The sequence below is a fragment of the Sesamum indicum genome, linkage group LG2 (genome assembly GCF_000512975.1).
Source record: "Sesamum indicum cultivar Zhongzhi No. 13 linkage group LG2, S_indicum_v1.0, whole genome shotgun sequence".
NCBI lineage: Eukaryota > Viridiplantae > Streptophyta > Magnoliopsida > Lamiales > Pedaliaceae > Sesamum > Sesamum indicum.
In genome coordinates this window covers 1,303,292-1,324,341 of record NC_026146.1, presented here as the reverse complement: position 1 = coordinate 1,324,341, position 21,050 = coordinate 1,303,292, and the positions used below count along the sequence as shown (strand labels likewise).

Genomic DNA, 21,050 nt, shown 5'->3' with positions numbered 1-21,050 from the left:
ATAAAACAGTACCAAAGTAATTTTGTTTCATGTACTTCTTAATACAAAGCATATACAGATATTTGTTATATGATGAAATAGTTTTTCAATTCAACCAACATAATATATTTAAATAATAATTAAGAAAATCGATTAAGAAGATTTTGTAACTTATTAGCAAAACATTAAATTAATTATTATGTGTCCATTATTGCCATTCAATAAAAATGTTGTAATTACACTCATGATATTTAAGTCAAAATTTAAAATTAATCACTGATTACCACATTAATGGTATATGAATTATGTTTTAAAATAAGCCCTTTAAAGTATTTAAATTAACCCGTCATAAATAGAAAATGCTTTATTCAATTACATAATTTGGGTTCCTAAACATGAACAATGAGTTGCTTAACTATCACAATACGATATTTATATAATAAATAGTTTTTAATGTTTTAATGCATTATTTATAATTATCATCAACACGCTATAAAAATTTAAGGTTTAAAGGCAACTTTCGTCTCCTAATTTCAGGTCATTCTCGTTTTAGTCCCCTAAGTTATTAGGATTCCATTTTAGTCCAATAAAACTAAAAAAATCTCAATTTTGGTACAAATTTGATTGGAAAGTTGAGTCACTCGTCGGAAAAAATCACATGTCAGACATGTGACTTTTTAAATTGGGGTTTGCATTGTGATTAGCTGAAAAAGATGATGTGGTGAAGGCATGGCCTGAAGTTAGGGGACTAAAACGAGAATGGCTTGAAGTTAGGGATGGAAATTGCCTTTAAGCCTTATATTTTCGGCCAATCACAATGCAAGTCCCAATTTAAAAAGTCACATACCTGGCATGTGACTTTTTCCGGCGAGTTACTCAACTTTCCGACCAAATTTATACTAAAATTGAGATTTTTTCAGTTTTACGGGACTAAAATAGAACTCTAGTAATTTAGGAGATTAAAACGAGAATGACCTAAAATTAGGGGATGAAAATTGCCTTTAATCCAAAATTTAAAAGGTGCATTTTGTTTGTTAGGGATTCTGAATGTATTTTGGCAAAATTCTTATGGAATTTTAAAGAAATATAGAAATTATTGCATGCAAACTATAGGATAATTGTTTTTTTTTTTTTTTCAAAATATTATACTAAAATTCGTTATTGAATGCTCTTAAAATTTCATTTTAATGATTACCCATTGAATGCTTTTAAATCAAGAAAAATAAAAATAGTGGCATAATCATAATTACGTATAGTCTCAGCAAAGCTAAAAGCGTGGTAACGATCTCGCGATGGCATACCCGACTCTATTGCTCTAACCTGTTTCCACGTTTCCTACTCTGCGCGACCGGACATTGTTTCAGAATTTCTTTTGCTAATTCTCAGACAGCCCACCACTGGGAGCTGGTGAAACTGGTGGACTTGAAGTACATTTCGTCTGCTCGGATTGTGAACGGTGTAGTCTACTTCTGTGAAAGTCTTTATAGATTCTTTGACAGATCTCTGATGGCTGTTCCAGTAGAGGAAGCCATTGCTGCATTATCCACTTTTTCGTTGGAGGTAATTGTGCATTCACTAGTTTGTGCAAAATTTTCGTTTTATTAATTTAGTGGCTTTTGATGGAATTAATGTTTGATTTGTTTTAGGATGATCAACCAGAAATTCAGGGACCTGGGTTTTGGGTGTCAACTGAACGAGGTGCAACTAATAGTCCAATTGGTAAGTTTTTTTACGTCTCTTGATTTTTTTTTTAAAGTTGTTATTTTATGTACTTCATTGAAGTGGTTTTATGATTTCCATGCTTTCTTGTTAATATTTTTTATTTGGTTTATTTTCTTAGTTGAAGTTGGCTTGAATTTGAAACGCAATTCTATTTTTCTTGGAAGCCATAGCCAAAGTTAGATGTCCAGTTTTCTAGTGCTATATGATCCAAGAAAGCAAATACATTAGTATTTATATGCTGCATTAACTTGATTTTGCTGCAGAAATGTAGCTTATGACAAGGAAAAACAATAATGTTTGAGGAAGAAGAAGAAATAGAAGAGGAAAAAAAAGTATAAAATGTTTAACGAGTGTTAAGTTGATCTAATATAAACTGTACACTTGAATTCATTTTGTTTGCTTGAACTTGAATTTAATTTCCCAAGTATTTTATGTAATCAGTTGTTTAATAATGGCTAAAGCTAAGATTGATGAAATTTAAAGCACAAAATATATTCAATTTATTTGTTGATAAAATGGAGCCTAATGAAGCCACCGCCCACATGTTAGAACTTTCTTGGACAACCTCAAGTGTTTGGTATTATCATATATAGTTTGGTTCTTTATGCTTTAGTTTGTGTCTTTTATGATGTATGACATGTGTTTGCAATCTAACCTAACTATGAAGATGTGCTCAATCTACCACTATCATATTTTTATTGCAGAATACAACGATGTTTCTGCCTATCGATTATCTTTGTCTGAGGACACAAAAGCCATAAATCAGCTGGTATGATATATGCTCACTTATAAACGTTCTTTGTAAAATTCGTGTACAGTTTCTCTTTCTATTGTTACTTTTCTTTTTCTTTCCCTTCCTTTTTGGTTTTGGATTTTGTAAACATGACGACGCATTGCTTTATTTCTCAATCCCTAATTGGTTTCAAGTGAATATCAGTTGATAATTTTGTGGATATAAAATGCTCAAACTGGGTGCAGAATTTGCTTATACGAGAGGGCAAGGAAATGGGTTCGGTGCTCTATACCTACCGGAGTTGCGTAAAAGCACTGCCTCAGGTGGATTGAATTGCCTCAGAAGTACTTCTATTATTCATTTTATGGTATTATGCTTTCGCTTTGTAGGTTGCTCATGCTTCAGGTTTGTGTGACTAGCCTGTGAACATTATACATAAAGACGTCACTGAAATAGGGATGGTATTTCTGTTGGTATGCTGAAGCATTTTTAGTGTCATATCATGCTCTTTTAGTACATTCAATTCGCTTTCCCCTTAAGTCCTATGTTGATTTTTGCACTTTATTTATTAGTGGTTTAGGGCATCAGAGGCTCAAGTAGGAGACTCATGGTCGAGCAAGCTCCATATTTGTTTAGAGGAATCTATACCACATATCATATAGATCTGATAACGGAAAACTGATGCGTGCCACCTCTGAGTGATAATATAAATTAATGTCTGCTCTTCATCTTTGAACTTTTTACTGTTACGGAATATTGAGGTGTGTTATATATGACAGCTTCCAGATTCCATGAAGCAAAGTCAAGCTGATTTGTATCTAGAAACTTACCAAGTTTTAGATTTAGAGATGAGCCGTTTGCGTGAAATTCAGCGTTGGCAAGCATCAGCTGCGTCGAAAGTAAGAGTTGTCATCCTCTGATTTTTCTTACTTAATTATTTTTGAGTTCTATTCTGAGCATGGTTATGATTGTCTTGATACAGCTAGCAGCTGATATGCAACGTTTTTCTAGGCCTGAGAGACGCATCAATGGTCCTACTATAACACATCTCTGGTTTGTTGATCACACGCTTGTGTTCCCCTTATTAAGTTTCTGTCAGGGTCACCTGTACAGTGTAATTAAGTTTGAATGCTATTTAAGTAATATCCTAAAGGGTGATGGTAGGTCGGTTAGAAATTGAAAATTCAAGCTATTGAACTTGTAGTTGCCAGCTTGTATACTAATCATTTTACACTAAGAACTCGGGACTAACTACCCTGTGATTATACTACTATTAGATAACATTTATATATTCTACCTTTCAGCAGTATGCATGTTTAATGGATTTTGACATATTTTATATATTTTTGCTCTTTTCAGGCTTGTTCATGTTTCCTATTCTGAACAGGTATTTTGCTAATTGCATAGTTCATTGCAGGTCTATGCTGAAGTTACTAGATGTACTCGTCCAACTTGATCATCTAAAGAATGCAAAGGCCAGCATTCCTAATGATTTTTCTTGGTACAAGAGGTATGCTTGGTTCTAGTTATGGAACAATTTCATTGCTGATGTGTCTATTTATTTTTCTTTTCTGATTCCTGGAAGTAGTTGTATTTGTTTTACCAATAAAGGATGTTAGTTCTTCCGAACTTGAGGATTGGGCTTTCTTGCAATCTCTAACTGTGTAGTTTTTAAGTGTAGGATATGATTATATTTTATTTTCAATATTGAGAGCTGAAATGACATATTATTGCATTTAGAAACACTGGTTCCATATGGGAGCAACAGGTGATGGCTGGAAAGATGAGGAGGAAATAACTTATAGATCTTATACTTGGAATAACTAATTGAGAGAAACTTGTACTGCTTTATTTGTTTCTTATGACATTCTGTTGACAAAAACTGCTAACATCAGAAAGTTGCTCTTACTTTTGGAGCCTGCTCTGATAATCGTAAAAAGATGCCCACCAGTAATATGTAATACTGGGGTTTCAGTGTCCTGGAAAAGGAAAAATGAAAAGTTCATGTAGTTATTATGTTGCAGCTTGCTCAAGCTCAAGCAGGGTCAAATGAAGTATGTGGTTACATTTTTTGATCTTCTAATTGTTTATAGCGAAAAATAATTTCTGCTGATTCATCATGAGCATTCTTACCACATCTTTGCACATGACCTTTGATGTAGCTTTAACTTTATTTATAAGTTTAACTTAATGGGACTTTCTCATTTTACTGTGAGAATCTTTAACACACCATGGGCTATTTATGGTTTCACTAGAATTTATAGCCGCTCAACATGATAATTGTATTCAATGATCAGGACATTTACACAAGTCAGCGTGCAGTGGCAAGATACTGATTCCATGAGGGAAGAGCTAGATGATTTACAGGTTTGAGTGTTATTTTTGGCTCTGAAACATTTTTTTGGGAGAATGAAGGCGTTTTAGCAGGTGAAGTTTATTTGATCTTTCTTTATCATTTGAAACTATAATATCTTGACAGATCTTTTTGAGCACAAGGTGGGCAATTTTGTTGAATTTGCACGTTGAGATGTTCCGTGTCAATAAGTATCCTTCATGTCAAATTTGTGTTGTTGTCAGCATACTCCACATCAGCTAGAATCAAGCAATATTAAGAAAGTTACTGCATGTTATGGGGTTTCTGTTCCCTTGCAAGAACATTTTTAATCAGTTCTATTTGCCTATAATGTTTGACAAGTATTATTATGACAGGTTCACAAGGTAAATCTTCATGAATTCCTCATAGGGAAGTAATAAAGGACCTTCTAAGGGTAGATATCATATTATGGTGAGTAGAAGAAAATGAATTGTTCCGAAGAGTCGGGAACTTTGTCCTATATATAATCCCGAAAGGAAGTTTATATAGAATTATTTTCTAATGTAGTATCCTCTAAACTTTTTTCTTATATAATTTCTTTCTTAACTCATCAATTTGTGATTCTTTCTATTAACCTTTTCATAGACAAAGTTCTTTCGATTATATTCATATTCTGATCTAAACTTTATTATTTATAAGTGATTTAGTCCTTTACCTCTCAATGAGAAGTTCTAGAAAAAAAATACACATTCTTTTGTTGTATCCCTGAGTCACTTATAAATTGAAAATTTGGATTCTGAAATTGAGAATCATAATTTTGGATCACAACTTCATAACATAACATACTTCAAGATCAATAACAATATTGTAATGTTTTCAATTTATATAGTATGCTCTTTAGGAGGCACTAAATTCAAATTGTTTCCCATTTTGGGGTAATTAATTTAGTGATAGTTGTTGAAAAGGTCATGACAATCCCAGTTAAATTAAAAACTTGCTCAAGTGGAGGTTGAGAGGTGTAATTGGCTTACCTGGCTTGGGGCCCCTTGGGTGGGATAATTCTATGTTATTCTTAAACCAGTACCTGAAAACAAGAGTTTACTCTACCACTTTGACATTAATTTATTTCAACTGTTGGGTAATAGCATAATTTGAAGGTGGTGTTTAGCTGCATTTCTGTAACTTTCAGAGGGCAAGTAGTATGGTCCTTGAAAGTACTGAATTGTAGTTGGAGTATTGGGATTGCACTTCAACTCATTTCAATATTAAAGAAAATTAGCAGTTAAATTCCCACCTATGGATACTTGCATGCTGCTAGTATGCGTGGGATCTTTTTTTTTTTTCCTCCTATTTTACTTTATTAGGTTTCTCCATACTTTCTCATAAGAGTGTTATCAATTATGACTCTGTGCATCCTATTGGCGTGCAAAAGTTAATCTGTACCGATTACTTTATCCACTGCATTTTAGATGCCATTAAATATTATTTTACTCTATTTTTCAGCTGTGCAAATATCTATAAAACTTCCTTAGTTGTATGTAACTTTTCTTGAAATTGTCTCTTTGTTGACTGGTTCCATATCCACAAGTGTCTTTGAACTCCTTAACTTGCAATAGCGTTGAAGACATTCTCCAAGTTCTCATAGTTTTTGCTGTTGAGTCGCTGGAGTTAAACTTTGCTCTTCTATTTCCAGAGCGCCATATTCTTCTTCGCATTTTGCCTGTTCTTGTTGTCTTGGCAGCTTCATCAGAGAAAGATAGTGAGTCCCTGTACAAGAGAGTGAAAATCAACAGATTGATCAATATATTTAAGGTACACTGATTCATGTATCTTTGAATCTGCATGTGGTAAAGCCATTGGATCTCCCTGCCAACATCTTGCCACTTCTTTTATATTATGTAAAATTTGTCATGAATTAACCCTTTCTTTTGTAGAACGATCCAGTCATCCCAGCATTTCCAGATCTTCATCTTTCTCCTGCAGCAATACTAAAAGAGTTATCGACATACTTTCCAAAATTTTCTGCTCAAACTCGTCTTCTTACTCTTCCTTCACCTCATGAGCTTCCACCTCGTGAGGCACAAGAATATCCTTGGAATTTTCCATGCGTTCTTATATGACTGTTCTTTCATAAATGTCTGGATAATATGAGCTTATCTTAATGTTGTCTCTGGAATCTTATCATTCATTACCATTCCAGGCACTTGAATGAGAATGAATACATTGGAAACAGTTAATGCGTAGTTGATTCTTTTTTCTGTCCAATTCAGGAATTACTGAGATGTTATCAAAGTGTGGATAGTTGTTGCCTTGACATAGTTTACTTATCAGCGTCACTTTTTGATCATCAACCATATTGGGGCAATTCGTGCTGAACATGATGACTTCTCCATTCGCTTTGCTTCTGCCTTGAATCAGGTTCTCTCTCTCTCTCCCCATAATGTACCTTTATGTCTGTATAGAACATTAGACATGGTTATCAAAATATTTATAAGGCCTTGGAGAGTTGCTAGTGTTCAGAATCAAATTCTACCATCTCACGCCTGTTTATATCCATCTACATTTTTGTGTTTTTTGTATAATGACAAGCTAGAGCAGCACTGATACACGCAACTCTACAAGGTGACTATAATCTTAATTCTAATCTGAGAATACAGAAGCACTGTAATGGCTATGATTATCTAATTTCTATCAAGCAATTCTTCTGTCCTCTATGTCAATTTGATTGAATGGATTTGGATAAATTTACTCTTTCTATTTTTGTTAATGTTTTGATGATGGATGTTGTCATGTTCGTATTTTGCAGCTTGTGTTATTGAGGTCAATGGATGGTGCAGATATGGAGTGGGCAAAGGAAGTCAAAGGAAATATCTATGATATGGTCGTTGAAGGTTTTCAACTCTTAAGTAGATGGACAGCACGTATATGGGAGCAGTGTGCATGGAAATTTTCCCGGCCATGCAAAGATCCTGTCTCCACAGAATCACATGAGACAGCAGCATCCTTTTCTGACTACGAGAAGGTCTAAAATTACTTTGTTTTCATTATTCATTTGGATATAATCCTGGTTGCTTATAATCAATTTTCATATCTAATCGATACAATATTAATTGATGCCCTTGCATTGTCAAGATTTGTGGGGTTCATGGTCTTAAGATAATTAATTCATCTGCTTAATACAGAACTGCTTAATTCTGCTCAGGTGGTACGGTTTAATTATAGTGCAGATGAAAGGAAAGCTCTGGTTGAACTTGTGAGCTACATAAAAGGAATTGGGTCATTAATGCAGAAGTCTGATACATTGGTGGCGGACGCCTTGTGGGAAACTGTTCATGCAGAGGTTCAAGATTTCGTGCAAAATACACTTGCCACTATGCTGCGAACTACCTTCCGGAAGAAGAAAGACCTTTCTAGGTAAATATCTTATTACTTTTTTGGGTATGTATTATCTGAATGTCAAAGTGCCGATCGGAATTCTGACTTTCTTGAGTTCTATGTTCTAACCCGCATGTTGATGTCTTCTTTCTCTGCAGTGAACTGTGTTTAACTCAATATAATATGATATATTTCTTTCAACTATGAATTTGTTGGTGCCTGTGACATCATCCAGTTGAATACCAATGATCACCTGGTGTCATAACCCATGTCCTTGGCCAGAATTTGTCAAGTTACTTGATACGGACTGATTCCTGCATAGGGAGCCAACCGATTTTACCAAACCATATAACACAGAGTTATGTAGTTTCATAATATGGTAACTAAGCTAGAATGTTAGGAGTTAGGACCAACAAGAAGTGCTTGATGGATCAACTGTATCAGAACAAAAAGACCAACCTAAGCCAAATCTTTAACTCTTTTATTAACTTTAGCATTTCCCGAACTTAATTGGCTGTAAACTTTTACCAGTAAGCTGCTAAGAAATTGTTCTTAGTGTTCTATACCCAGGAGTATTCTGTTAGTCTGAGTAATTCTTTCCTACATCAACTTTCTTTTGTTTCCTTTAATCTCAGTGTATCAGTTGCTTCTATATACAAGCTATATCTTTGTAGATCTGTATGATTTGATTACATTTTTATATCTAATTACACTGTGAGCTAAGTTGTTTGCTATTTGCAGGATTCTTTCTGATATGAGAACACTTTCAGCTGACTGGATGGCAAATACAAGCAAACCTGATTCTGAAATGCAAGCATTCCAGCATGGAGGTGAAGAAAGTAGAGGGAGCTATTTTTATCCAAGACCAGTGGCACCAACAGCGGCACAGGTTGGTCTTATTATGTCTGCTTATTATATTAAGTAGGAGTTGTTTGTTTAATATTTCATATAAGTACCGGTCTTCTAGAGATTATTTATTTTCAAAACAGAAGGTAATTCCGCTTAAAGTTATCTGAATCATGAAATGGATATTGTTCTATCTTGTCTCATGCTTCTAATTTAATATATCTCCTCAATATCAAATTTCTTGTTTTGACTTAATTTCTCATTTATTTCCTTGTTTGATTTGTGACTGGAATTATGATGTATTTGCTCAGCGTTTACTTTTTCTTACCATCTTCTTCTTCATTTTTCTTTTTCTTTTTCTTTTTTTTTTTAACTCCACAACTATTGTCCTCAAATTTGTAATATTTTACTCATTTGTTATAAATGAATGAGGGAACCATGTTGGGCACCTGAAACTCAACTGCCAAGGTATGGAGCACATTTTTATATAGATTGCAAGCTGGCTTACTGATTTTGTGGTTATCTCAAATGCTTTGCATCTTATACAAATTTATGAAGATGTTTTCCAACAACTATTTTGAAATAAGTTTGAATATCTACTTTGAACCATTTTGATAACCAGACATGATAATGCTATAGAAATACGGGAAGTGGATAAGAAACATTACCATTGTTTTATCATGTCCAAATATCAAGTATTAGATTAAAGGTTGTTGGACACATACCCGGACCTGATCCCCTTCCATTAGTTTAACTTTGTTGATGTTATACAAGGAATATTTAATCTAATATGTATGCTTTTGCTTCCAGAATATACTACAACCTTCAGCCTAACTCTTTATCTCACACTACCTGCCCAGGTCCATTGCTTACAATTCTTGATATATGAGGTGGTATCAGGTGGCAACATGAGGAAGCCTGGTGGCCTTTTTGGCAATGCTGGTTCTGAAATTCCAGTCAATGATTTAAAACAGCTGGAAACCTTCTTCTACAAGCTCGGTTTTTTCTTACACATATTAGACTATACAGGTTTGTCAAAGAATAGCTTTATTAAGCTCTTCCCCAGATAAGATATTTCATGGGCATGAAATTTACATGTTATATACTTTAGGAATTCTGTATCTAAGTAATTTACATAGTGGAAGAGTTAATTCTACTGGCATGTTCCTTGTAGTTGTTGTTTGCATGATATTCTCTTTAATGATTCTCGCATTTTTCAGTGTTTATGAAATGAGGTTGTTTGTTGGGGCATTGGAAACACTCCTACATGTGATGATGCTCTGTTGTTAGTCTTCAGGGTTTCTTGATGTGATTGATAACCTTCTTGTGGTTGAATGTGGAATTATGCAAGCAACTTGACCTCTTGGGGATAACCAGTTGATGCGCATAATTAGTCAGCACTGTTCCAGTACAAAGGAGAATTGGTTTTCTTAGAAGTACCTCTGATTTTCTGGTATACTTAAAATAAGTGTTTCGTAAGTTGATCGTCAGCTGATAGACAGTTACTGTCCTGATTCATAGGTACCGAGCATTACCGTTTAAAGCTGCTCCCACCTTTTACGGACTCTTCGTTCTCCTTCTTTTTTGAATCATTTTCCCTTTTGTTTCCAATTTTATGGGTACTGGTTCTCTAATCTCTCTACACACGAAATCAAATCTAGCATGGTTGGTTGGTAGTATTAGGGGCTCACTGAGATTGCTACCAGGGTGATATATTCAGCTCTAGGAGAAGGCTATGAATTTGCTGCTTATGAATTTTGCAAATCAGCTCCTTTATGTTGCATTTTAGTCATTTTAGAGCTTTTGGCCAATGCCAATTAAGGCGAGTGTGACCGCCCACCAGATCATAATTAGCCATTATATATGGGAAGAACATCAATTTCAAGATTCTTTATTAAGCTAAACAAGACTGATATTCAACAATATTAATAAATTGCCCCAAATGAAACACCCATTGACTGCACTTTACAACCATCCTTTGCTTTGGCATGTTGGTACTGATACGTACATAGACATGTTTACATTAGACTTGTGCTTTTATCATGAAATCCTTTGTACTTCCATGAAAAGCTTATCCCAGGAGAGAAATATAGTTGTAATAGGATCGTTAATGTGTGCTTAGTCAATCTTCAACATGATGCATGAATTCTCTTGTTCATAGATCATACGACATCTATGATAACCATAAATATCTTTGTTTTCTTGAATTGACCTTGCTGTTATGCTTTTTGCAGCAACAATTGCAAATTTGACAGATGTTGGTTTCTTGTGGTTCAGGGAATTTTATTTGGAATCTTCTCGCGTTATCCAGGTAAAAGGGTGCTAAACACATGTTTGTGAGTTTTAGAGCTGGGGAGAGTTTTGTGATTATTTCATGTATGTACGTCGTATATGTTCCCATTTGGATTAGGTAATGATTGATGATACAATATTCTCCCAAAATACTTCATCATGACTTCCAACGAGGTATCTAAAGTCTAGGTTAAAGGGAGAGGAAAATAGTGCTGCACCCTATCAGTGATTCTCATAGTTGTTACTGCAGTTGTCCCATGTGTTATTTGTGTTTCAAGACTGGTTGTTGTCACTGCAGTATTTCCATTGGTCTGGTGGCTGGGTTCACTTCATTTGTTCTGATTGTTGATTTGCCGATTGTCGTGGATTGTCAACCCTGTTGCTGCCAGTTAGGTTGTCAACTCAGTTGTTTGTATTTTAGTATTTTAAGTTGGCTTCACAGTTGGTCTGTCCTTTCCAAATTACACTATCAAGTCCTTGTTGTCTTTATTCTATTGTACTCTTATCAAGGTTGAAGCATCGGTATGCTTCAGGTCGAGGTGGAGTCTTATAGTACTGGTAATTATTGTGTCTGTTTGTCTGCTTTGTGAATGACCCATTAGAGTTGAGTAATAATAACACTATAACCTCTCCAATTACTCTATAATCACTTTTAACAGTAGCAAGAAGTGACTAGTGAAGCATGATCATAACAAAGACTAGACTGAATACTCCATTTTTCTGCTGATAAGAATGTGCTTGTTGGAACCAATACATGATCAGGCTACTCATAACTACCTACATAAGCTTCTCGAGAGATGCTGTTCTGTATTTCATTCTGCATGGACACTAAAAAAAGCTCAAGAAATTGTTCAGCGGCTAAGCTGCCTAGCTTTTAAATATTTGACATGTATGGTTCTTCAGTTTTATCTCAGTGCTTGTCTTCTTTTTCTTGTACCCTGGCTAGTCTTTATGTATGCTACTTCATTCTCATGTTTTTTCCTCTTAAATTTAAGTGCATCCTTGTGCCATTTTCCATGCAGTTTCCTATTGAGTGCTCCCTTCCATGGATGCTGGTGGATCATGTGATAGAATCTCAAAATGCAGGTCTTCTTGAGAGTATCTTGATGCCCTTTGACATCTATAATGATGCTGCTCAACAGGCACTGGTGGTCCTCAAGCAACGATTCCTTTATGATGAAATTGAAGCTGAGGTAACTAAATTTTAACAGCTAAAGCAATCATTCTAAAGTGTTTCAAACTAGCGTTTATGTAGTTGTAAAGAGTTGCATGCACTGAGTTGTATCTGAACTTTTAGATAGCTTTTCAAGCATCCATCTTAAGAACTATTTGGTATTCTTCGGAGATGCTGCATATGCTCAACTAGCACCTCAGTGCTCATATCTTCACCACCTCTTGGATTATACCACCTTTTCTTAAACTGTCTTCTCTATGCATCAGCAAACTTTAAGAGAAAGTTACTTTTTCTTTGCAGGTTGATAATTGCTTTGACATATTTATATCAAAATTGTGTGACACCATCTTCACATACTACAAGAGTTGGGCAGCTAGGTATTTACCTTAACCTTTTCACATGTAAAATCCACATATGCCTGAATTATATCCATTTTGCCAAAATACTGAATAGCACTTTGGTCTTCAAACTCCACAGTGAACTGCTGGATCCATCATTCCTCTTCGCTTTAGACATTGGTGAGAAATTTTCAATCCAACCGATGAGATTCACTTCACTGTTGAAAATGACCAGAGTGAAGGTAAGAACACCCATGTTTTAACTTTTCTATGCATTATGCTGCTTTCCTATCGTCTCAGTGATGCATTTCTTAGTCTTATTTTATTATCTTTCAGATATCCTTTTTGTACTTTGCATATAACCATCCCATGTTCTACTGATTTAATCATAAACTGTGATAGAATGTAAGGTCTGTTTACATCCATTTTTCCTTGATTATAGCCCCATTACATTGTGAAAAGCATATATCTTATGTTTCTTTGTTTTTCCAAGGACATAAACATATGGGTCACGTATATACATAGAGATGCACTCATTTGTGATTTGTGTATCTATAAATTATTCCCCTGGCTTGCATTTTTCTGAGGCTTTATCATACATAAAAGGTAATTGTATTATTTATATAAGATGCACATGATGCATTTATACAGAGGCATAGATGGGTGTAGAAAGATGGTTCTTTTGTGCTTTAATTTCTAGTCATTTGTTTTAATCCTATCTGTGTGCTTTGGATTTTGTTACATTTATAGATATTTGTAAACTTAGAATTGGTTACTCTATTACTCTGGGATGCAAAGTCCTTGTTGAGGGATTTTAGTTTCTTATTGTAAACTTTAGATTCATGTTTTCCTTTTATGGGTATGATAAGATGGATATGTGGTAAAACAAGAAGTAATTGCTTACAAAGTGAACATTTCTATTGAATTGGTTGGTCATAAAATGTATATATGTGTTTGATCCTTGTGTAATGAGTTTCTACTCTTAGTTACATTTTATCCTTTTGGATAATTTTATTTCCCTTTTGGTTCCTATTTTTCACTGAATTGGATTTTCACGGTGTATAGTTGCTTGGAAGGACTATAAACTTGAGAAGTTTGATCTCCGAGAGGATAAATAAAGTATGCAGGGAGAACATTGAATTTTTGTTTGATCGATTCGAGTCTCAGGATCTATGTGCCATTGTGGTAAGTGATTTTGTTGACAAACCATACCTGTCTTTTCTCAGTTACTTCTCTAAATGAACATTTTAATTTCAGGAATTGGAAAAGCTCCTTGAAATCTTGAGACTTGCTCATGAATTACTTTCCAAAGATCTGACACTTGATTCATTTAGTCTCATGTTGACTGAGATGCAAGAGAATGTATCTCTGGTTTCATATTCTAGCAGACTTGCTTCTCAGGTATGAAAATATGCTTATTAGCTTTTTGATATCTGAATCTCCTCACCCTTTAACCACACCCTACAGAGAGTTCTCCGTCATATTCTCATGAAGCAGCAGGTTGCTTCTTGTAGCAAATTGCACTATTCGAAGGCACAACATCATTGCAGTCCTACAGATTTTTCTAAAATTATGTAAAAACTATGATTATTATGACTTGTTTTAATATATTTGTCATCATAATTTTGACCACTGATAAATGCTGATCCATTTTCAAAATGAATCGACTCGTTTGCTGATAAGTTATACCTCAGTTGATATACATAAGATATATCCATTAGAACATAAAATAAAAATTCTTTTTCTTGAAACCTTCCATCTAGAGTCTCATTTCTAACAACTGCCTTTATAATTCTTGAACTTTCCAGATTTGGACGGAGATGCAAAATGACTTCTTACCAAACTTTATCCTATGTAATACAACTCAGCGCTTCGTCAGATCATCGAGAGTGCCTCCTGTACCTGTTCAGAAGCCGTCACTTCCGCAAGCAAAGCCAAGCTTCTATTGTGGTACTCAAGTAAGAAGTACAACATAGTGTGACATGTGGTTTAGTTGTTCCCTAAATTTGTAATTATTACCTCAATATTTCTTGAAGAGGCCCTATGTCACTTAACTGACAAGTTTTGGGGAACATGTGGATCAACATCCCTAACTTCTGTTGTTCCATTCTCAAGTTGTTTATCTTTTCAACCCAAATGCCCTAGCATCTTTAAAGGGCCTCCATATTTCATTTTCCAATTATGAGAATCCACCATCTATAAGCGTAAACAGAATATAAAGCCTCAGGATAGATATTATTTGCTGCCTGTCAGATGCTAGCTTGATTGACCAATAATAGAACATCTTTCTAGAGGTTTGGTTGTACTCTTCTGGGTCTCCTCAGGGTTAGTTCAACAATTGGGAATCCAAATCCTTAACTACCCTGCAGAAACGTCACAGATTCATCATGATTCTGTTCATTCAGTTCTGAAATTTTAGAGAAATACTTGTGTACATTTTCTTTCAGTGTTAGCATAAAGATTACTGTGATTAATATATTCATGAACCATTTTTGATGGACTACAGAAATTATTTATGAAATTCGATATCCTTTCTGTGTTGTTTCCTTGACTGGTGGCACGGGTTGTTTTTTACATCTGATAAAAGCAAAAGAGTTGGATAATTGCAACACAATATATTAATATTGATAATCTGTTAATCCGTTAATCAGATACTCAGTACTTGCTTTTCAAGTGCGAGTAGCATAAACATAGAAGGATTGGGATTGGTTGGTACAACTTTAGAGGCTATTTTAGGCTGAAGCTGAATCTTCACAACATTAAACGAAGTAGAGGTTGACCTGGATCAAAATAAGAGATTTTTTTAAGGAAGGAAGTACTATGTAATAGCTCAGATACACACATGCACACAAACACAAGTAGGCAGCCCAAGTCTCCACAAAAACTCAAGTAGGTGAAAACCTAGTTATGTTTGTAGACACTCATAGACAAAATGCTAATTATTATCTACTGCTTGATTATGTATCTTTGGAGACAAGGCATTTTACTAAATTTTTTGCTGCATTATTATTTGATTTCTTAAAAATCGAATCTAGATACCTGTTTTGTATTACTATGTCCTTTTTGTAATCCATTGAATTTTCTCTTCCCTCCTGTTGATGGTAGGACCTGAATTCTGCATATCAGAGTTTTGCCCGGTTACACAGTGCATTCTTTGGAATGCCTCATATGTATTCCATTGTCAGACTTCTGGGATCCAGATCATTACCATGGCTCATTCGAGCGCTGTTAGACCATTTATCCAATAAGGTATCTTTTATCTATATCTACCTTAGACTATTACCTTCACCAATATGCAAAAGACAGGTTCCTTTAAGAGTTACTTAATTATCTGTGTACTCATAGATGATGATAAGAAGTTCTTTTGTTTTGTTCGCTTACACTCTCTGCATGTTGATTCCATTGTCTGTCCACTAAGTTGTTACTAGAAAATACTGATTGCAGCTATCAATTCCAACATATACATATCTGATTTAGTATATTAGGACTATGACTGGTTGATTTTATCTATTTTGGTGGTCGAGACTTTTATTTTCTCCTTGCTCCTCGGGCTTCTAGTGGTGATATGGGCTTGTGGTAGTCCGCAGTATGCTTAGTTTGTTGTCTCCTTGCAGTAACAGTTGTAAAAGAGTGGAGGGTTTGTGATAATAGAACTTCTTTGACAGTCCTGTTTCATATTTTCCATTTTTCCTGTCTCTCAAATGGACCTTTGGTGGTGGTTTTCTTGCGGCCTCTTGGTCGTTTGGTGGTTTCGTGATGGATGTTTAATGAATGTGCTTCTCAACTCTCAAGGTTGTTGCTGATATTGTGCGAGTGTAGAAGATAATGCTGAGTGACATATACTCTGATGGATAACTCTTAATTGTGCATGGACAGATCTCTGCAACAATACCCCAGCATATATGTCAAAAACTTTTATTATAGTTTTTGCTTCTATAATATCCTTGTTATTTCTTGTTTGATGAATGATGTGATCCCCATAATTGTTTCATTATGCTAAATGTTTTGAAACCAGAATTTGTAAGACTTCTCTTGCTAAGTTATGTTCCAACGCTTTCCAATCACTGTTTCAGATTACAATCCTTGAACCAATGATCAGCACACTGCAAGAAGCTTTGCCCAAATCTATAGGATTGCTTCCTTTTGATGGTGGTGTGGCAGGTAAATGCGTGGTGGGTCATTGGAGATTTCTTTTCTCTTGGCTAGATGGCATTTATAATTCATTCAAATCTTGTCTTTATATATATTAAAACAATTTGGAGAATGTTCTCCTTCACATTCTGTGAGATACCGACTTATTACCTTTTTTTGCTTATTGGTTGTTTTTCCAAGTCATGGTGAAGTAAGGCTTTCACTTTTTACCACAGGAATTGCTCGTGCTTCATGTAATTTTTTCCTATGCTTTGAACTCGCTTTTTGGGCCAATGAGGCTACTTTTAAATAGTTAACCATTGTGTATATATGGTCTTTCTATGCAAGAAGTACCACGCAGCTGATCCCTTGAAGTGGTTCCTTCAGTGAATTTTACTTATTTAAAGGATAAGGGATAAACATTTAGAAGATCACATCATCTCAATTCTTATAATCTACCCTAGTTTTAATGCTGCTTCTTATGGTAGTGGAACATGTTGCATGGTAAATTGATTAGTCTATACATTTTCGTCATGTTAATAAGGTAGGTGGATGTGGGTAACATTTCTTTTTCACTTACCTTATTGATGTTTAGATAATTAATTTTTTCTTGGTCTCTAACTAGATTAGCTTCTTTTGCTATGGGGAAAAATTGCTTTTCCAAGTTGTCCATTTCTTTCCATTATACTGTTCTATTTTCTTGTACTCTTGTGCATTTCTTTCCTGTCAGTCATATTTCTTAGTTTTGAGGTGTCCATCTCATGTCCAGGTTGTATAAAGATCGTCCAAGACTACCTTAATTGCTGGCGGTCAAAATCAGAACTGAAGATTGAGGCTCTCCGCGGAATAAAGGAAATTGGAAGTGTCTTATATTGGATGAGTCTGCTTGATATTGTTCTGGTAAGTTTCTTATGTGCCTTGCTTTTTTTATGAATTTGGGAGATTACTTAGGGAGTCACAAAGAAGTAGGTGCAAGCTCATGGTTGTAGTAGCTTGTAAATGACCAACTATGAGGACATAAGAAATCTAGCAATGGATTTTTTGCATACATGGCCCTAGCACGATGGACTTTTAGATTCAGCTCCATCATCGTGTCACAATACCTAGCTACAGGAATTGGTCAAATTTGGTCCATTTGAACCTCATGAAGAGGTGCCACTTCTTTAGTACAGGTGCTGAAGAGAATTGTGCCATCTAATCATCTATATCGCTTTAGCCTGTTCTGTGACTTTCATTTGCACTAGATCTAAGGGAAGTAGTTAACCCCAGTAGCTAGTTATATGGTCATAGAAGTTCACACTAAGTTTTAGCAGATGGTATTGTGCTTTTTTGATGAACTTGAGTGAAAATCGTTTAAAGAGACAGGACAGGTGCAAGCTCTACTGGGTAATACTGTGTGAAGTCGTTATTAAAGTCAGTGTTTGAAAGTATGAGAAATTCTTTCCCCTTCATGAACCTGTGCATAGTAAAGGTAAATGCAGATTAAGTTTTTCTGTTTAATCACTTATGCGACATTCACCTCAATATCATAGACTCATAAGAATTCACCTATAACTTTTATTTCCTGCTATCATGTTACTCTGATGAACTTGAGGTTCAAGGTGAAAGCATTTAAAGAAGTAAGTTCATTTAACATAGGCCATGCACACTCTTTTTCTTTTTCATTACCAACCATTGCATATTAAAGAAAAATGAAGATTTTAATGCCGTTTCTGCCTGTGTATATGATATTTCTTTTACCATCTGATCATGAATGCCTCATACTTCTATCATGGCTATGTATTTTGATAAGAAATATGAAAGTCGATCTGGTTTTGAATACTGTACTTCTGGCTCATTTTCTTTTTAATCACACTTCATCAACAGAGAGAAATAGATACTAGCCAATTCATGCAAACTGCACCGTGGCTGGGGCTAGTTCCAGGTGTAGACGGACAAGTTGTGCAATTCCATGATGGTGAAGATAGCCCTATCATTAGTCTATTCAAATCTGTAGCAGCTGCAAGTATTTCAAATCCTAGCTTCTCAAATCCATCATCCTTCCGAGTTCTGTCAAGGCAGGCAGAAGCTGCTGGTATTTATTTCTTTTTGATCTATTTTTCCAATATGCAGCATGCACACAATGATCTGAAATAAGATGTATATGTGTGTATATATATATATACACGGAAATGGCTATTTTATCTATCAAGTCATCGTGTTACGTCATTGTTCTATTTGCTGAAATCATTGGACTAGGGAGTCTAACCATCATCTTTATGATTTAATGAGTAATGGCACCATGATGGAAAAACTTGGAATTAGGTCCTCTTGATACCTGCTGGTGTTCGCCATCTAAATGATACTATTCTTCACCTCATCATCTTCATCTCGGCAGAACTGTGATGGCATATTATGTTGTGTATTTGGTAATTCAATGACGACAAGAAAATGGCACAGCCAAATGCAATCATATATTATTATTTGCTACATGCATAGTTTGTCATTTTCCACACTTTATTCATGGTAAAATTATGTCAGCAACAGGCATAACCTTGCAAGAAAATGGTGAAAACTATTTATTGGTGAGGAAGGAAAATATAGTTGATTCATATGTAAAAATATTTTAATATTTTTAACAAGCTTTATCTGTAATTAACATTTTGCTCTGCTGTAAACAAAGACGTCTTATAACATTTTTTTGCTTCAATATGCTTACATTAATGGATATGTTTAACCTTTCAAGAAAGGACAAACTTAGTACTCTATATTTTGGCATGCACCTATACTTGTTACTAATATATAAACCAAATGGGTGATCTGCAGTCTCAGGAGTTAAATAAGAAGATGACAACAGCATTGGTTACCTTGTCTTATTTGACAGTCATTTTTCTTTTGCTGCCTTTGCTGGTTATTCTATATTACGTATTTTCTCCTTCTGTACCACTTAGTAAAATTGGTGCAATAATTTTGCACAGATCTGCTATACAAATCGAACATCAATGCTGGAAGTGTACTGGAATATTCACTTGCTTTTATGAGTGCGGCTTTAGACAAGTATTGTAATAAGTGGAGCATTGTTCCCAAGACAGGATTTGTGGACATTACAACTTCCAAGGACTTCTATCGTATATACAGCGGCCTCCAAATGGTAACAGAATCTTGTTTTCCGGTTTTCCTATGAAATATAGAATTTTAATTTGTGTTTACTTTTTGTATTATTTAGTTGGATAAAACTTGATAACATTTGTTGCAAATTGGTATTGGCTAAAGATCATACTAAATTGAGTATGTGTTGTTCAATGAACTTTTCTTGTTCCTGTATGCATATAATGATTCAAGTCATTTTTGGCCCATCTCAAAACTACATGAAGTATGATACTCATTCTGTCCCTACAGTAAAACATTCACAAAATGTAAAACCAGGTAAGTGGAGCACTTTATATTCATTATTATATGCACTCACTGATTACATGATAAGATTTCTTTCTAGGTAACTTGCCATCTCATGACACATACAGAAAAATTGATGAAAGAGAGAGACTGCAGAATTTTCTCTAAGAATTTTGACCTCTCTATCTCAAACTTTAGGGGGGAAATGCTTGGAGTTTCTAAAGCATGAATTGTTTCCTGATGTCTATCTAAAACATCTAATTTTACCAAGCAAAGTTAAGCAGAAAGATTTAAGCTCGCTTTGATTGGTTTTAGTAAAGTAGTATTGATGAAATCTTGAAACATCAAAAGTTTTAGGTTGAACCAAGTCCGTTGTTGCAGAGACTCGACTGAGCACTCGATCTTTTCCTCAACAGATACCTTTGCTATGTTTTTATATTATTTCTTAGAATGACCTATTGGAGAATTGTTAGTTTTTATGGCTGGTGCTCCTATTGCAGGAGTACCTAGAGGAATCGGTCCAGGTACAACCAAGCAATCATGGAATGTTGGGTGATTCAGTTGCTTGGGGTGGCTGTACGATCATATACTTGCTTGGCCAACAACTGCATTTTGAACTTTTTGACTTCTCCCATCAAGTCCTCAATGTTGCAGAGGTTGAGGTTGCAGCAATCACACCAGCCCATAAGAATCCTCACTTTGTCCAGGTATCAAGATTTCATTTTGCTTCACCACTACAATTTTGTAACACAAGAATGTCTTAATTTGGCACAG

The 21,050-nt window shown here is 35.0% G+C and overlaps 1 protein-coding gene across 1 annotated transcript in view; it reads left to right on the top strand.

The window, feature by feature from the left end:
* LOC105176628 (protein PIR) overlaps window positions 1,312–21,050 on the top strand; it is a 20,459-nt gene continuing 720 nt past the window's right edge. The window contains exons 1-29 of the mRNA XM_011099504.2: window positions 1,312–1,539; window positions 1,626–1,698; window positions 2,406–2,470; window positions 2,680–2,757; window positions 3,214–3,333; window positions 3,417–3,487; window positions 3,852–3,944; window positions 4,732–4,801; window positions 4,914–4,978; window positions 6,365–6,560; window positions 6,683–6,834; window positions 7,073–7,166; window positions 7,555–7,770; window positions 7,951–8,162; window positions 8,865–9,012; window positions 9,830–9,998; window positions 11,204–11,280; window positions 12,284–12,454; window positions 12,736–12,812; window positions 12,913–13,015; window positions 13,839–13,958; window positions 14,031–14,174; window positions 14,582–14,731; window positions 15,879–16,022; window positions 16,847–16,934; window positions 17,674–17,804; window positions 18,771–18,978; window positions 19,862–20,034; window positions 20,777–20,983. Coding sequence (XP_011097806.1) covers window positions 1,486–1,539; window positions 1,626–1,698; window positions 2,406–2,470; window positions 2,680–2,757; window positions 3,214–3,333; window positions 3,417–3,487; window positions 3,852–3,944; window positions 4,732–4,801; window positions 4,914–4,978; window positions 6,365–6,560; window positions 6,683–6,834; window positions 7,073–7,166; window positions 7,555–7,770; window positions 7,951–8,162; window positions 8,865–9,012; window positions 9,830–9,998; window positions 11,204–11,280; window positions 12,284–12,454; window positions 12,736–12,812; window positions 12,913–13,015; window positions 13,839–13,958; window positions 14,031–14,174; window positions 14,582–14,731; window positions 15,879–16,022; window positions 16,847–16,934; window positions 17,674–17,804; window positions 18,771–18,978; window positions 19,862–20,034; window positions 20,777–20,983 — 3,669 coding nt within the window. The 5' untranslated portion in view covers window positions 1,312–1,485. The remainder of the gene's footprint in view (window positions 1,540–1,625; window positions 1,699–2,405; window positions 2,471–2,679; window positions 2,758–3,213; window positions 3,334–3,416; window positions 3,488–3,851; window positions 3,945–4,731; window positions 4,802–4,913; window positions 4,979–6,364; window positions 6,561–6,682; window positions 6,835–7,072; window positions 7,167–7,554; window positions 7,771–7,950; window positions 8,163–8,864; window positions 9,013–9,829; window positions 9,999–11,203; window positions 11,281–12,283; window positions 12,455–12,735; window positions 12,813–12,912; window positions 13,016–13,838; window positions 13,959–14,030; window positions 14,175–14,581; window positions 14,732–15,878; window positions 16,023–16,846; window positions 16,935–17,673; window positions 17,805–18,770; window positions 18,979–19,861; window positions 20,035–20,776; window positions 20,984–21,050) is intronic.